The 18,128-nt window shown below is 34.0% G+C and overlaps 1 protein-coding gene across 1 annotated transcript; it reads left to right on the top strand.

The window, feature by feature from the left end:
* The first annotated feature begins 1,381 nt into the window (after positions 1-1,381).
* On the top strand, positions 1,382-4,408 carry LOC132560067 (carbohydrate sulfotransferase 5-like). Its single transcript, XM_060224751.1, has 4 exons — positions 1,382-1,386; positions 2,238-2,296; positions 2,741-2,912; positions 3,613-4,408. Exons 1-4 carry the CDS (start codon positions 1,382-1,384, stop codon positions 4,406-4,408), a joined length of 1,032 nt encoding a protein of 343 aa, XP_060080734.1.
* The last annotated feature ends 13,720 nt before the right edge of the window (positions 4,409-18,128 follow it).

The raw sequence follows: 18,128 nt of genomic DNA, 5'->3' as shown, positions 1-18,128 counted from the left end.
ACCTTTCATTGTTCCCTCTGTTTGGTAGGTAAGGATTGCTCTCTGAACCTTTCATTGTCCCCACTGTTTGGTAGGTAAGGATTGCTCTCTGAACCTTTCAGTTTCCCCTCTGTTTGGTTGGTAAGGATTGCTCTCTGAACCTTTCATTGTTCCTCTGTATTTAACATATATATCACAAGGTCCATATAAAATATCTTTCTATTGTTGTAAACAATATCTTTATATTGGTGTAAACATACAATTTTAACTAAAGCTTTGCAAAGTATGATCTATTTTGTACAGTTGATGTATAAGTACTTAGATTTCACAAATGTTTCTGATGTCTTTTTATTCTATTGTAGGTAAGTCACTCCTCAGGCTTTATCTGCTTCGTCACAACAATAGCCCGCAAATGCGACGTTAGATAAGGTATCTGGTAACCTACTCATTTGCAAATATAAAAAAAAATGAATAGATAGTCGAATAAATTCATTCATCCATAAGCATAATTATATTGATGAATTAACTTCCTGTTACCCTGTAGATAGTTATTTCAATTTCATGCCTCTGTAATTTGGTAAAAAGGTCACACAAGTGAATAGTATTTTAATACAAATTTTGAATTAGATACAAACGAGTCAGATACTGATGTAAACTGCATAATCGAGTGGTTTGTTCTCCTTAGACTTGTCATTATTGCTTAGAACCTACATTTTGAAATCCAGAAAGCCGGCTGAGGAAGTCCAAAATTGATCGAAAGAAATGTCAAAATCTAGATGTGGATGTAGAGGTATACTAGCCTAATAATTCAATAGCTGTCATAATTGTCATGTGTCTGATAATAGTAGATGTAAGCAAAACGACAATGAATCAAACCCTTTATACATATTTACAGACAATAAAACTAGATATGATCAGGAATCTGATCATAACATCTATTGACAATTGTCATCGATAGCAATGTATTTACAGAAGTAAAATTGTGTTTTATCGATCCAAATCTCCATTACGATCAGCTGTCGACTTCTCGGCCTTATACTGGTACTTCAAGCTAATATAAAGTTGTGTCATATCTTTTATTATGTAAAGTTGTGTCTATCATTGTGTTGGGTTGCTTGCTGTGAAACAATCAATTTCACACAAAATTGATATGCACCAGACACACCGGAATCATATTGGCGAGTCTGATTGAAACATTTGCAATCTAACACTATCTTTTCATTTAATATATTCGTCTTCCTTTCTTCCACTTTTAAAGTTTTTATGAATTATCTAGTCAGCTTAATATATATGCCGGAGATGACGATAGATATCATTACTCATTCTCCCCATAATGACTGTTGCAGTAAAATAATCAACTTTTTGTGGATGTTTTATTTTGTTGAATTCGTGGTACAAGAGGATGGCGTAAGCAAATTTTATCCACGAAAGTGCCACAAAATTCATATTTTTGTCAAACTATATATTTTAAGCCAAATGAAAATACATGTATATAGTTTTGAAGTATATGTATATTATACAGGAAACTGTTCCTCGAAATATACATCAGAAAAAAATACATTTTTATCAATGTTGATGAGCAACATATCAACCCTTTCCTAGCTTTCACCACGATAAATCGATAGTATATAGACAAAAGGACGACATCAAGCACAAAAATGTGACGACGTTTTGCGTGATATTGATATGGATGTTCCATTAATGGCTTTATAGATTGATTTTCTTCTTTTATAAACATCTGGTGTTATTGACTTTGTTTTTGTTTTCATTCTGCTTATAATTTGCCCTTTTTTAAATGACCTTGAAATCGAATTTTGATTGCTTTTGAATACCATTGTCTATTTGAGTTGTTTAGTCCCTACTGATTTCCTTTGTATTAAAACATGCTGTATAACTGATTTGAATGTGCATACTTTACAAACAATATGTAAATTATAATGTAGATATAGTAGAAATTTAATATGGTTGTTTTTATGGTGAAGCTGAAGAGGAAATAAACAATACAATGTAAATAACTAATAAATGCAGCCCCTTTCAATACTGCAAAGGGATTTCATTCAACGATTAAAATTCTGACTACATTTATATTTATTTTATTCATGGATGCTCTGTAAGAGTTTAAACAGATTTATTTACATAAAATGCATATTAACAAACAATGAGGATCACACAGATCACTGTTACCAAACTACCGCTCACGTAGACCCAGAAGATTGGCCAAATGCTCAGATTTGACACACAAGTTTGTTGGTTAATAGATTTCACATCTGTACCGTTCGCTGGCTTGGGTCAAAAGATGACGAACGTACCTCTCCAAGTAAGAGATTCACAATCACGGGCAGTAACTCTACCCGATAATCCCAACAGCTCCGACATAAATATCTTGTAAAGTTTTTAAAAACAATCGATTAGTTCAAGAAATATTTCCTTCCTTCTTGGCACAGCATCGTGATAATTTATAGTCACTGCCTGATTGACAATTTGACAAGTTGTCGCTGTGTTCATTACAACACTTGCTATCCAATTTGTTTAAATATAGGAACACCTACATAGGTCAACACCTCAATATTTCCTCAATATTTCCAGATACTAAATTGGTGATCAGGATGTCATGGTATTCTAATGATTGAACATTACAAAATAATTTAAAATGAATATTAAGTGGTAATATACATGGTTTTAACAACCATTATTATTATCATTGAAACGTATTTTTTTCCATTAGGTCTAATCCAAGAGATCATTCTGCTTTTTCTTGAAGGCCCAATCCCTGTCATAATTTTGACGTATATGCGAAGTGGTTCGTCTTTCCTTGGCGAGATTTTACAGGCTAACCCGGACACCTTTTATTGGTTTGAACCTGTCCATGAAATATGGGGACTACATAAAACAAATGGAAACCACAAATTTGATTTCCAAGACGGAACAAAAAGGTTCGTTTACTTTTTATTTTGTTTTTAAAACAGATTGTAATATAACATCTGTGGCTTTTTAAAGATAAAGGGCTGGACTGTCATTGTCATTAATTTTAAATAGTATCAAACCTGACAATGGAAATCATATCAAGACACGATAACTCAAGTACAATTTTCTATGTTACAATATCTTCGTAAAATAAATGGTTGAATAAAATCCGGACATATACAATATTGTACGAATTTGACATGCATATGACATATATATCGACTAAAATTGACATATATTTCCAATACAAATAAAATCTATATCCACCAAATATTACATCCAATTTTCGTATATTTCGTGTTTCAAATATCACAAGGCTTCTTACTTTCAATAGCTTTTTACACTCCACGGATGGATTCTATAAAGAATCTGCTATCATGTTCGGTAATGCTCTTGTTGAAATTGTCTTATTTTTTAATAATTTTGATTTAATGTTTAGATCAATTAAAATCCCTTTCGGATACAACGTAAATATACCAGTGTCTATCATAATAATACCATAGCCTTGAGTATTATTGGAAACATGATAACTTTATTGAGTTGATTTATATATAACGATAGGATTGGCAATCAGATTAGTTGGAAAAAGGGGAAGTGTATCTTTTTTCAATTGTTTTAGTTTTGTAGTCTGTTCAGCTATTATCTTAGTATGCTTTTTGCCTTTTACAGAACTTTCCCGTCATTTTTGGATATAGCAGTTCCCACTATCAAAAATATAAGTACGTGCCAATTAGAGAGCCTGCCCATGGATGCCTTGAGAGAACAATTTCTGGCAAAGAGCAAACAGATGACAGATTTCGTAAATTGTAGAGGTTATAAAGAAAAGGGACATACGACCAATGAAAAACTCCTTAAATGTTTACCGAGTTTAAAATCTAAATGTTTACAATCTAAATATATTGTCATAAAAACAATTCGAATTACTATGGAAAGCGTAGAATATATACTTAGAAATGTACCAAACTCACAAGTGATACATTTAATGAGGGATCCACGCGGAACTTCTCGTTCCCAACAAGCAGTCGGTCAATTGTCAAAACATAATTTTCGACAGGAGATATCTGAATACTGCAAACGAGTATACCATGATGTACTGAGAAAAGAACTACTCGACAAACAGTATCCGGGAAGAATTCGAACTGTATTTTACGAAGATGTGGCAAACAATCCAATTGTGTATTCAAAATCGTTGTACCAGTATCTGTACATGAATTTCACCTCTGCAATTGAAAAGACAATATTTGGGTTTACATTAGCCGGCAAAAGCGGTTCAAGAAAATGTGGAATTTTATGTACTCAAATGGCGAACTCGGCTCAAGAAGCCAGTAATTGGCGAAAGCAAATAAGTATGGTGTTAGTGAAAATAGTCGATAGTGCATGTGTGGATTTATATAACAAAATTCGTTACAGATCTATATCAAATGAAACTATGTTACGAGATAAAAAATATAAACTTCGGAAATAGGCATCGATGTTAACTATTTATTGAAAAAAAGTGTATGCCGTCGTTATGTAATGCATTTTCAATTTTTATTTGTTTATTAAATATGATTTAATGGCAAATGAGTGTAATATACCATGGAACGTTTTTCATTGGTTGCGCAGTCAGAAATTGCTCATAATGTCATTATATGGGTAATTTGTCTTCCACTGTCAAAATGTTACTTTTCAGAGTTATGCGATGAAACGAATTTTAGGAGCGTTTCGCCCATTTCGTAGAGTGAGAGGTGATAGTTGCTTTAAGACCGTGTAAAAATAGATAGTAAAATGCAAATCCGTCAAATCAATGCTAAAATATATATGTTTACTTTTACAGTCTCTATTTATACGAATTAAAACGTAGCAGAAAACCAAGAGAACTAAAGGTCATCAGCTGTGTGTATATTTAAGAAAATAATACCGTTCAATTCAAGACAGAACTGTCCTGCTCTTCGACAATACATCATGAACACAAAGATTAGTTATTTAATGTATCTTTAAACCTTTTACGAGAATGTGTTCACCAAGTTATAAACGATTTAATTATGTTATTATCTTCAGACGTTTTTGAACTGTATTTTCTGGTCATTAAAGGCTAAAACTAGGATGCTTTTATCAATTCAATATGAAACGCACAAGAGTTAGACATAGCTACTTTGACTACCTCAAACAAATGGACCTTAACAATGGCCATTTTGTTTGGCTGTCATTATTTGTAAGATGCATCGAATTCCAAGCCTTCCTTTAGACAGGAGACAAGCTTTGGCTCCACTGGTGGTGCTTCAAATTCTTTATCGTGCAGATTTCTTAGGATCTATGTTATTCTTTGGCATAAAGCCATGTTTATAGTCTCCGTTTCAAATGCTACATAACGATGTGTATCAGTAGTACCTTCTAGTTGCATGATGTTAAGAGCTGATATTATTTATTTATGTCTGTATCGATGTATGATGCAGAGACCGATGTTAATTCTTCCATATGTTTTCTACTGATAACATCACTTCTGTATGTGCGATAAGTATGGAAGTTAATGTCAGCTCGGAAGTGATATCACAGCCTCTAGAAAGTTATATCATACCCTCTCAATTTTTTGTATTTTACCACTTTGGCTTATCAATGTCTGATAAGTAAATACATATAGTTGGCCAGGAAGAAATGCGTTTTTTTTTCATCCCAAAATCCAATCAAATTTCCAGATAGAGCCGTTTTCAGATTGGTTTTTCTTATTAGTGATACACCTGCAGCTGCCGTCTGCGAACGCAAACAGCTAAGCTTGCGGCTTTGGACTATGGATGACGAGGCAATTTTAGAAAAAAACTTGCGCCAAGAATTATTCAGTTGAGTGAGTTAAAGAAACAAAACACATGATGAAAGATCATTATATGGCCATTTTGGTATCACTCCACTTCGGACATCTGGCTGATATCAGGACTCTCGGGCTGATAAAGGGTGTGATATCAAAACCATACCTAAATATCTAACTTACATTAACACTGACACAACCAATGGACTACTAGACCAGTGAAGGTATACCAAGATATTACAAATTAATCAAGCTACAGTTCACTCCCCTTAGATACCACTGACCGTCTATTTACCAAGATTAAAACACATATAAAAGAACAGAATAATCTTGTCGGATTTTGCAAATTTTATTTTTATATTGATATTTGATGAAATAGTTATTCTGATAACTTCAATTAAAAACTTGTGTTATCATTAGAAAGAAATGTTTTATATCGATTAGTTTAAACCCACAATGGGATTTTGCGTTGTTTAAATGATATGCATCGATAGTTAGTGTTTTTGGTTTTGCTTGTAAGTTGAAACGACTAATTTGTGCTCATGTCGTGATACTATTCATGCATGGAAAGTAACATTTCAATAAATAAGTGTTTGTACCTCCTACATCTGGGAGAGCCTTATGATTATATTTCACTGTGCATTTTTGCATGGATGGATATAATGCACGAACATTTCTTGTGCATATCACTCTGTTTTGAATAATTAAATTATTAACTACCTGAAGTATTAGGTTATTATGATAACCGAATCCTTGGCAACTAAATCTGTCGTTTTCTCCACTTCAAAACCAAAAACAATTAAGCGTGCTTTAAACACCGTATATATGTTGACTGAGTGCTCATTCAAGGTGAACATTGTGTCAATGGGTTGTAAATACAAAAATGATAGTTTCAATACAAGTTGCTTTTGGCCGTTACAAAACCTGACATTAAAAACCGGATATACCAGTTAATTGACTAAAATTTCAATACTGGTTGTTGACCATTTAAAATGATGTACAATTAACCATGGAATGTACAGATATGTAAAGTACGATCGATGTATAGGACGACTGCGCGGCTTTCATTTGCCTCTGATAACCATACAACCTCAAATCGGATAATGTCGATCATTCAAAATGACCACACTTGTCTTGATGTTGAATGGTTAATGACGATAGTAACTTATAAACAGCCATTATACGGATATTTCATCTGTGAGAACTGCTTTCAAACGTATCAGCTATTTGCGCGTGAAATGCAGAATTGTGCAAGAGCTAACTGGAATCATGAATTTTACCGGATGTTCGGATACTTTGTCTTAAAAACCTTCACAAGAATACAACTTTTCGTCGACTATAACGAATTCTAAAGTAATTGCTATGTAACGCATCTTTTTATTGGATAATTTTCATGTTTATCCCGTGCTATCGTAGCCATGGCGCTCTTTTTTAGGTTAAAGCTTATGTTTGACATTGACATTGGACCAAGTTATAGACAAGATGACAAGTGCAGAACAATGATGTATTTTTTTTCAAGTGAGTTTGTCAGTGATTTCAGCATGTCGATAAACACGATTCTTCATAATAAACTTTTGCCTTGCATTAATTGATATTCTCGATCTAACTTCATTTATGATATCACAACTAAAATCATGTCTTTCATGATATTGCCACCTATCTATACTGGATAATGATATAAAGAATAATACACAAATCCCAATTTCCATTTGAAAGAAACGATTTGACAACTTTGAATGAATCTGGCGATCTCTTGTCGATACATCTCCACTATGTCCATTGTTTTACCGGTCTATCTAATGAACGAGTGCCTGTACCATTCAGAAACAGACATGACAAATTTCAGGTATATACACCTGGAATCAATACAAACAACAATTTAAACAGGTAATCTACACAGAGAAACAATTCAAGCTTTTTCAAATGCTTCGACCCACATCCTGACCCAATCTATCGACAAATAGACTGGAAAGTAAGAGAGGAGTTTACGCTATCCCTTTTTGAAAAGAACAATTTATGAAATAATGTGAGGGAACGAAAATTTTAAAGGTCCTGGTTTTGTTAAAATTTGTTGATATTGCGATAATCACAACCCTTTTACACTCAAATTATTTTAGAATTGGAAAAGTTTGTTTTTATGGATATGTGACAGGGGTGCTAACCTGGGAATTAGCTCATTTAATTGCACCGATGTCACGTATTAGTCTACTGCAACTGAAGACAAAACAGGAATTATTAAGTTAGCTTCTTTATTCGGCGTCTTGTTCAAAAGTGACAAGAACGGCCGAGACGCTAACTATACAGAATTCTTAGAACTTTCCTTGACCAATCAAATCATGTTCTACATATGACTCCGAGAAATGTTTCGACCACTGACCAATGAGATCTAGCCTTACTGTGTCAACATACCTGTTGCAACCTGTCAACAATAGCTTGGCCTTCGCTGAGATATTGTGACACTATCGAGTAATGCTAACAGACCCCTTAATTGGACAAAGTAAAAACATTCCTCAGAGACAATGAAAGTAAATCCTGACGCTAACTGACTAAAAGCTAACGCTAACAGATAAAAGAGCCTAATACAATGCGAAACACCTTTGGCCGAAACTTGATAAAATGTCTTTCCATATAGTTCTTTGGTTATGACATATTGAATAAAGTTTTAATGAAGGCTTCATTTGAGAACCCGTACTAATCTCAACATTATGCAACGTATACTTATACTGGTTTTGCGAGAAACAAAACTAAGAGAATAACTCCCATGTTACAATAAAATATTTCAGAAAAATCTAAGTTATCAAACTTAATATTAAACTATTTTTTTTATATACTAAAAGGTAATAGACGCTGGGACAGATATATTGCGGATTATATTATGAATTTTGTCGTTTTATAAATCGACTACGTCTCACAATAAAATCAGAATATATATATATACAAAAACAAGCATATTAGCCAATAGATATACATGGACATGCGGATCCTACTGATGGTTTTTTACTGGACCCACATTTATTAAACGCCATCTTCGTATAATACGAATAATAAATAATATTAAGTCAGTTTGTTGGTCGGTTAGTTGGTTTTCCGCCTACATGGCTCTTCCCATTGATAGAAATTGTCTCGCCAACGAACGGCAGTGTTCTGGCGACATATGCCAATTAGGCAATGCTGTCTTATGTCAGTGTATAACAAGGGAAATATTGATGGATCCGGCCACTCGCTCTCTCAGCGGATACCTTATAGCCAGACTAAAGGACATTCCTACTAGGCAAGACAAGAAAATGTGCCTGTACTCTAAATACCTTTACAACGTTTCACGGAGTCCTGGTTGCCTCCAAACAACAGCCATAAGTGAGGTGCATCACTGAAGCCTTATAATCCCCTATACAAAATAGTCGACAGATCATCTGCAATAGGGAGGAGTCTCCTATAGGGCATATCAGGATTTGCTGAATGTTTTCAGCTTTAAGACAAACACAATAAGGTATATCGTTGGTACTTTCACAATGATAATGATTCTGCGTAGCTGTTAAATGTTCGCTGAATGAAATATATTTTCGAAGAAAAGCGAATTAAGATGGTCCCTGCGATAGTCCTATGTTGACAAGGGCCTCAAGCTAATTTCATTTAGTTTGCCTCCAGCCCATATTTCTGTTATATCATGTAACTGTTTAATGAAAACCTCTGACGTGTTATCAGATCATATCTTTCACCCTGAATCATGTACGTATTCTCAATTGCTTGTTTCAGATGAAGACGAAACAATCCTTACATGGATGTGCGTACGTATGATAAACGATGTGTTAGATAAATGGGGTCGTTGGGATGATAAACAAAACAGATAATTTATAACAAAAGTGACAAAAGTAATATTTTTCAGATAACAGTAGTGTTCATACACACAAGGAATCTAATCGGCCTGCATGGGCGACATTTCTTACTTCAAATCATCTACTGCGCATGCTCAGGGAGCACACCATGCAAGAAGCTGTTGCGGAAGGAGTTATGTATTGTATTGTATGGACACTACAATTTGGACATTGCTGTACATATGGCTGATGATTGTGTGTATTTCTTAACTATCCACATCGCTCAGACACTGATGCTAATTGGCCCGCACACACTTTGTATCAATAATATTAGAGTAATACGCAGATTGAACGTGATCTGCAAATTGAACGATCAGGATTGAAAAAAATGTGAAAAGTATCTCATTACGTTTTTATCATTAGCTGTTTGTGACAACCATTATAATACAGATTGTTGAACTGACCTTTATGTCAGTTGTTCATGATCTCTATGTTAACCACAGAAAACATAAGAACAAAACTATCAAATAATAAGAGCTAACAACACATCACATAACATTGTTTCTAATGTACTTGAACTGAACATATTTTCACAGCTTTTTATATGATCCTAGTTGTAACAATAACTAGGGATGCTGTGGTGAGTTGAAGGTTTGCCTTTTTTGTATTTGACGTCATAAGTATTCTGGTGTCATATCAAATATAATGTCAAAAAGACAGGTATAGGGAAGGAAAATGTCACTAACTTAGATTTTATATTAAGCTAAAAATGCCACTGCCTTCACTGGAACGAATACTTTCACAGAAATTTGTGATGAATAGTTTCTAATGAAATTAACAAAACTCATTACTTGTTTCGTAGGAAAAATGATTCCATAAGCCTCAATGATTTACTTTACAGAGATGCTAAGTAAATTTTATATACACGAATATGTAGAAACATACGCCTGCTATAACGAGGCTTTCACTTATCCAAAAGAGACATCTATCAATGAATTTTGTAATGTCATTCTTCTGTAATCCGCTTGAAAAGGTTTGGTTGGTATCGGTATTGGCCTCTTTATTTTCGCACATAGTAATTTTGTCTAAATCAGTAACACCAGTGGGTTGCTCGGCACCAACTCGTTTTCTTGTGCTGTAGTTTCTTTTACTTCTGTGACAGCTAGCCATCGACACAAGCCACAAAGGGAACTGTTTGACATCACTGACTACATCAAATGTCAATGACAGTATTGTCAGTAAGATAAGCAAACAACTGAAGCACATTGTCCCAAGCAGAAAGTAAGACGCGCCAGCAATAGGATCAGATACTTTAGGCATTACTTCCCCTATGCTTGACATATAAACTGCCATCGATAGAAACATGGTGACCGAAAACGAGATTCTTTCACCAGACGCAGCCGGGAGAAGAAAGACAAACGGATTCAGAAAACACAACAACAGAACAGGAACACCCATCGACAGAAAGAAGTATTGAGGCTTTCTCTTTAGATACAATGAAAATTCTATTATTGACGCAGCACTTGTGAGTTCGACGTTATTTTTAACTGACGTTTCATATATTTCCCATGCGCCATGTGATGTGAAGAAATCCATCCGAATTCTAGTCCCTGTGAAATGGAGTTCAACTTCTTGAATTGTGTGCATCCATGGTACTAACATTATCCTACATATGTGGGAGTCAGTTGGAAAATAAGTCATGTCAACTTGGCAACTAGATTTGATTAGTTTTCCTGGATTAAAGTTAACTTGTCCATTACTGAATATCCTTACATCGAAATGGGCAGCACCGAATTCAACTAAGTCATCAGCTGAAGAAATCATGAAAATACGCGGTTTCCATATACGTGATGAGTTGGCGATGTAATTTGTTACACCACCATATTCACTAGTGTTCCAAGCAAGCCTATAATCTGTCCAGTTTATACCAACAACAGTGCTCAAATGTATTGTTCCAGAAACTTCGTTGAAGTTTAAAAGGGCAACAAGAAATAAAGTGGTATCAACATGAACGGTATCACTTAAATTAAAAACCGGCCTCAAGTCTTTGCTGTAGTTACTAAACAAAACTCCTTCCAACCGTATGAGATCGTCCATGGTTCCCTTCCCTTCAACAGATGAAAACGCCAAATGACACGTCAAAAACAAGAGCAACATTAGACTTGCCAGTGCCATTGTGTGTCTTCTTTATTCTGCTTTGGGTCTTTTCAAGACATCAAATCTGAAACTAGTGATTTATTCCGAAATAATGTTGGATCATCAAAAGTAGTATTGTAATGAAAATTGAAGTATAAGAGTTATGTCCCTTGAATATGACTTGTGTAATGGAAATTGAAGTATAAGATTTATGTCCCTTGAATATGATTATAGCTAATTCAAATTGGTTAATTTGTTCATCTAATGATTTTTGTCGATTAATACAAATGTTTATATTTATGTAGTAAGATATGGAAAGGTATTTTGTACTATGTTAATATTTTAGTATGCATCATTTATGGTAAATTAAATATCAACAATTGTCACACCTAATGAAAGAGTTTATTAGACATGTAAATAGAAATTACTTTGAATTATTGCGAGCGCTGTTATACTGACTGTTGGTGAGGCTTTCAGAGATACACAGACGACGAAAGACTTCTTACTAAGCAAGTAACACAGTCATTTGTAACAGGTGGTGGGTGAAAGTCTGAAATAGTGGCTTTTCCGAAACCGCTTGTCAAGCTGGTGCGAGAGCTGTTTAGTTCTCACCGAAGCTTGGACTTTTGACTGTGGGTAGCTAGCTATAGGGTTAGGTTAGAACCCGAGCAAGGGTTGACTTAGTTGGTAGGACAACCTAGTGCTTAGTCAGGACCGACTAAGTGGTATTGCTCGGCGACTAGTTCAGTAGTTGGAACTAGGGTTAGGTGAAGTCACTGGGTGTCGAGCTTGCACTCACGCTCACATGCTAGTCAGAACAGTCTGTGTCGGGACAGCAGTCCATGTGAATACTAGTTCGTTCGTTAGTTTTATTGTTAACTCAGGTAGAGTTTGCTGTTCCACGCTATATGTATATATCGGCATTTGTTAGCTAGTATCTCTGCAAGGAATCAGAGACTTACCCACCGTGTGCAAAGCTAGGCTGCACGTTACAGTATCTATTATTTTTATGCACCATTTTAGCCGTTAACTCATTTGAATGATAACTTGAGACCAATTAATGAATTTATTGAGTCATGAAACTCTTAAGTACCAAGATTATACAAAAGAAATACAAATGAATAACACCTTTTAATATCAATTTAGAATTAGACAGAGTAGTAAATTAAACTGTATTATGCAGCTGTTTGGTACTGGTAGAACTCGTAAGTGAAAGCAAGCGACTAAGGACCAAAATCCAAATTTGTCGGAAGGAATTTCAAAACCCAGATTGGGAGGTGTTAATATATTTTGTTTAATGAATATTGCATAGCCATTTCGTTCGATGGTTTGAAGAAATGGTAAATTCGAAATGAGCAAGATATCCAACAGCTTATGAAAATGTCGTAACCTCAAAATGTTGGGTTTTTAAAATCAAATATGCTACATTTTGAAAATCTTACCTGTCATAGCCAGTGCATTCAGTAATATCCGTCTCCATCAGAACATGGACAGTGATAGCTTGGTTTAAAATGTCCCTTTTAAATGTAAGTGCTAGTTCATTGTTAACTATATCTTCACAATTGTTACATTGTTATGGCATCATGTAGTCATATCTGTCTAGACATGCACATATTTACTCAATTTGAAGCATAAAAAGAACTATTTATTTTATATTTTCGACAATGGTGACTCTTGTTGAAATAAAATCAATGACAACTTCAATTTGATACCGTGCGATTAAGATGAAGCTAATATTGACAAATAACAGACAGCGGGAAGATGTTTGTGGTATTGTTGGTTGTCTATTGTGAATTGACATCAAAATCATGGATGACAATGGAACCATTACTAATTCAAGCAATGTAAATTTATACGTAATTTATCTTCAGAAACAAGTATATAGAACGCATTTGATGGAACCGCATATGGACAAAGCAAAGTGGTGTATGTATTAGATTTAAACTATAGTTTCAGAACCATTATTTGTACAAGTTTTCAGCTGAATTGAGACAATTGGTTGTTAAACAGCCATTATTAAGATATATTTAGTTGTTGACAATAGTGACACATGATATCGGTCTAGCGCAATCGATTCTTTTGTTTCGTTATAATACTGTTGTACAATAAGCATGATTCTGTAAAAGCATTAGTTTAAGTGGTGAAATAATTTCGTTTTACTTGTAGGTACACTTCCACATATTTATATGTTTAAATCGTGGTCAATAGCTAAATGTTGGCAAAGCATTAGTGGATTTTAACAAGAATTATCAATACTATATATCTATGCAAAACCACAAAATCTGAGTCTGCGAAAGTAATGATTTCACAGTAGTCAGTAACGCTTTCGTGTCAGTATGTTCACGATGTGCAGGCGATCATACGAACACATTGAAAGATATCTGTATTGTAAATAGTATAAAAAGATGCACAAAACATAATTCTGATACAAGTTCATATTTATATATAAAAAAAATAATTAAATGTATGCTACAGATTTTAAGAAGACAATTATACCAGTGACTAACAGTGTTAAAATCCTGGAGGCAAATATTAAGAAAATCAAACTTGGCCACAACTGAGAGACACAAGTGAATAGCCCTTTTAATACAAAAAGTTGCATATGGAGCAAAGTGATTCTGCTCTGAAGAACGCAATAACAAATTTGAACCGTTTTTTTGTTTTTTTGAATTGATGAAATAATTTTAATGTCAAAGATCATGTTAAAAATTCTTAAAACTTAAAAACCTTTCCTACATAAATTGTTATAATTATTTTAAGTACGTCGACTTGAAAGAGTCAATTGTGTTTGTTGTAACATTTATATGTCAATGCTAGGAAATGTCAAACTTTGTGTTTTTCAAACAAGAATACATGCCAAGAGCAAAAAACCCAATTATATATATATATATATATATATATATATATATATATATATATATTTTTGAGAAAACTAAAACAATAACACATTTTTCTTTGACTTCTTTTTTCAATTAAACCTCAATATCTCGACAAGTGTCTGGACGATGTAGGTGTTTAAGATGTGAAAACCAAGATCAGTGCTGTTTGTAAAAGTGTGTCATTTTTTATTACTTAATCAATTTATGCCAAGAAAGGGTTAGGGTTAGGTTAGGGTTAGCGTTATCGTCCTGGTGAATTTTGTAACGTAATTAGGGTATTCGGTAACTTAAACGCGGTATTTTGTAACTTAAATATGGAGTTTGTAGCAGAAATAGGGAATTTTGTAACTTAAAAAGGGAATATTGCAACTTATTACTGGTCAATTTTTAACTGGGAAGTTTGTAAACCGAAAATTTCGTAAATTCACTATCATAAGTTTTTAGCGCCTTATGATTTTTGGATAAAGAATGATGTATAAAACATCTTACGTTTATCAGATGTGTGTACAATAACACTAACATCTCATGTCCCGGTAAAGTGTGTAACAGCAATGTGTGTATCTAATGTTAGTAAGACGCGTGTAAATTAACATAAATTTGCCTTTCTTTGATAACGTGTGTATCTAATGTTTATAAGACACATGTAAATTAACATCAATGTGTCTTTCTTTGGTAACATGTGTAGCTGATGTCTATAACACACGTGTAAATTAACATCAATGTGTCTTTCATTGGTAACGTGTGTTGTTGATGTCTATGAGACGCGTGTAAATTAACATCAATGTGTCTTTCCTTGATAACACGTGAAGCTGATGAGTATAAGACACATGTTAATTAACATCAATGTGTCTTTCCTTGATAACATGTGTAGCTGATGTCTATAAGACACGTGTAAATTAATATCAATGTATCTTTCCTTGGTAACGTGTCTAGCGGATATCTCTAAGAAGTGTATGAATTAAAATCAATGTGTCATGTCTTGATAACGTGTGTAGCTGATGACTGTAAGACGTTTAAAAATCAACATCAATGTGCCTTTCCTTGAAAACGTGTGTAAATGATGACTACATAATGCGTGTAAATTAACATCAATGTGTCTTTCCTTGATAACATGTGTAGCTGATGACTATAAGACGCATGTAAATTAACATCAATGTGTCTTTCCTTGATAACATGTGTAGCTAATGTCTATAACACACGTGTAAATTAACATCAATGTGACTTTCATTGGTAACGTGTGTAGCTAATGTCTCTAACACACATGTAAATTAAAATCAATGTGTCTTTCTTTGGTAACATGTGTAGCTAATGTCTCTAACACACGTGTAAATTAACATCAATGTGTTTTTTATTGGTAACGTGTGTTGTTGATGTCTATGAGACGCGTGTAAATTAACATCAATGTGTCTTTCCTTGAGCACATGTGTAGCTGATGTCTATAAGACACGTGTAAATAAATAAAAATGTATATTTCCTTGGTAAGGTTTGTAGCTGATGATTATAAGCCGCGTGTAAATTAACATTAATCTGTCTTTCCTTGGTAACGTGTGTAGTTGATGACTGTAAGACGCGTGCTAATTAACATCAATGTATCTTTCCTTGGTAACGTTTGTAGCTGATGTCTATGAGACACGGGTAAATTAACATCAATGTATTTTTCCATGGTAACGAGTCTAGCTGATATTTATAGGTCGCGTTTAAATTAACATCAATGTGTCATGTCTTGATAACGTGCGTAGCTCATGTCTATAGGACGCGTGTAAATTAACATCAATGTATCTTTCTTTGGTAACGTGTGTAGTTGATGATTATAAGACGCGTGTAAATTAACATCAATCTGTCTTTCCTTGGTAACGTGTGTAGTTGATGATTATAAGACGCGTGTAAATTAACATCAATCTGTCTTTCCTTGGTAACGTGTGTAGTTGATGATTATAAGACGCGTGTAAATTAACACCAATGTATCTTTCCCTGATAACATGTGTAGCTGATAACTATAAGACACGTGTAAATTAACATCAATGTGTCTTTCCTTGATAACATGTGTAGCTGATAACTATAAGACGCATGTAAATTAATATCAATGTGTCTTCTTGAAAACGTGTGTAAATGATGACTATATAATGCGTGTAAATTAACATCAATGTGTGTTTCCTTGATAACACGTGAAGCTGATGACTATAAGACACATGTTAATTAACATCAATGTGTCTTTCCTTGATAACATGTGTAGCTGATGTCTATAAGACACGTGTAAATTAATATCAATGTATCTTTCCTTGGTAACGTGTCTAGCGGATATCTCTAAGAAGTGTATGAATTAAAATCAATGTGTCATGTCTTGATAACGTGTGTAGCTGATGACTGTAAGACGTTTAAAAATCAACATCAATGCTACACATGTTACCAAAGAAAGACACATTGATGTTAATTTACATGTGTGTTAGAGAGACATTAGCTACACACGTTACCAATGAAAGTCACATTGATGTTAATTTACACGTGTGTTATAGACATTAGCTACACATGTTATCAAGGAAAGACACATTGATGTTAATTTACATGCGTCTTATAGTCATCAGCTACACATGTTATCAAGGAAAGACACATTGATGTTAATTTACACGCATTATATAGTCATCATTTACACACGTTTTCAAGGAAAGACAGCTAATGTCTCTAACACACGTGTAAATTAACATCAATGTGTCTTTCCTTGGTAACGTGTGTAGTTGATGATTATAAGACGCGTGTAAATTAACACCAATGTATCTTTCCTTGGTAACATGTGAAGCTGATGACTATAAGACACGTGTAAATTAACATCAATGTGTCTTTCCTTGATAACATGTGTAGCTGATAACTATAAGACGCATGTAAATTAATATCAATGTGTCTTTCCTTGAAAACGTGTGTAAATGATGACTATAAGACGCATGTAAATTAATATCAATGTGTCTTTCCTTGATAACATGTGTAGCTGATGACTATAAGACGCATGTAAATTAACATCAATGTGTCTTTCCTTGATAACATGTGTAGCTGATGTCTATAAGACACGTGTAAATTAATATCAATGTATCTTTCCTTGGTAACGTGTCTAGCTGATATCTCTAAGAAGTGTATGAATTAAAATTAATGTGTCATGCCTTGATAACGTGTGTAGCTGATGACTGTAAGACGTTTGAAAATCAACATCAATGTGTCTTTCCTTGAAAACATGTGTGTAAATGATGACTATATAATGCGTGTAAATTAACATCAATGTGTCTTTCCTTGATAACATGTGTAGCTCATGTCTATAAGACACGTGTAAATAAATAAAAATGTATATTTCCTTGGTAAGGTTTGTAGCTGATGATTATAAGCCGCGTGTAAATTAACATTAATCTGTCTTTCCTTGGTAACGTGTGTAGTTGATGATTATAAGACGCCTGTAAATTCACACCAATGTACCTTTCCTTGGTAACATGTGTAGCTGATGACTGTAAGACGCGTGCTAATTAACATCAATGTATCTTTCCTTGGTAACGTTTGTAGCTGATGTCTATGAGACACGGGTAAATTAACATCAAT

The sequence above is a fragment of the Ylistrum balloti genome, unplaced genomic scaffold (genome assembly GCF_031769215.1).
Source record: "Ylistrum balloti isolate Yb309-2 unplaced genomic scaffold, AGI_CSIRO_Ybal_v1 Utg369568, whole genome shotgun sequence".
Classification (NCBI taxonomy): domain Eukaryota; kingdom Metazoa; phylum Mollusca; class Bivalvia; order Pectinida; family Pectinidae; genus Ylistrum; species Ylistrum balloti.
Note: the sequence above shows the minus strand (reverse complement) of the source record. Positions and strands in the feature narration are given on the sequence as shown.

What these genes read in the sequence shown, in the direction of transcription:
- LOC132560067 (XM_060224751.1), top strand. An exon ending in TGACGAACGTACCTCTCCAA is followed by an intron (nt 2,297 to 2,740) that starts GTAAGAGATTCA and finishes TTTTTCTTGAAG; the next exon opens with GCCCAATCCCTGTCATAATT. An exon ending in TTCCAAGACGGAACAAAAAG is followed by an intron (nt 2,913 to 3,612) that starts GTTCGTTTACTT and finishes TGCCTTTTACAG; the next exon opens with AACTTTCCCGTCATTTTTGG.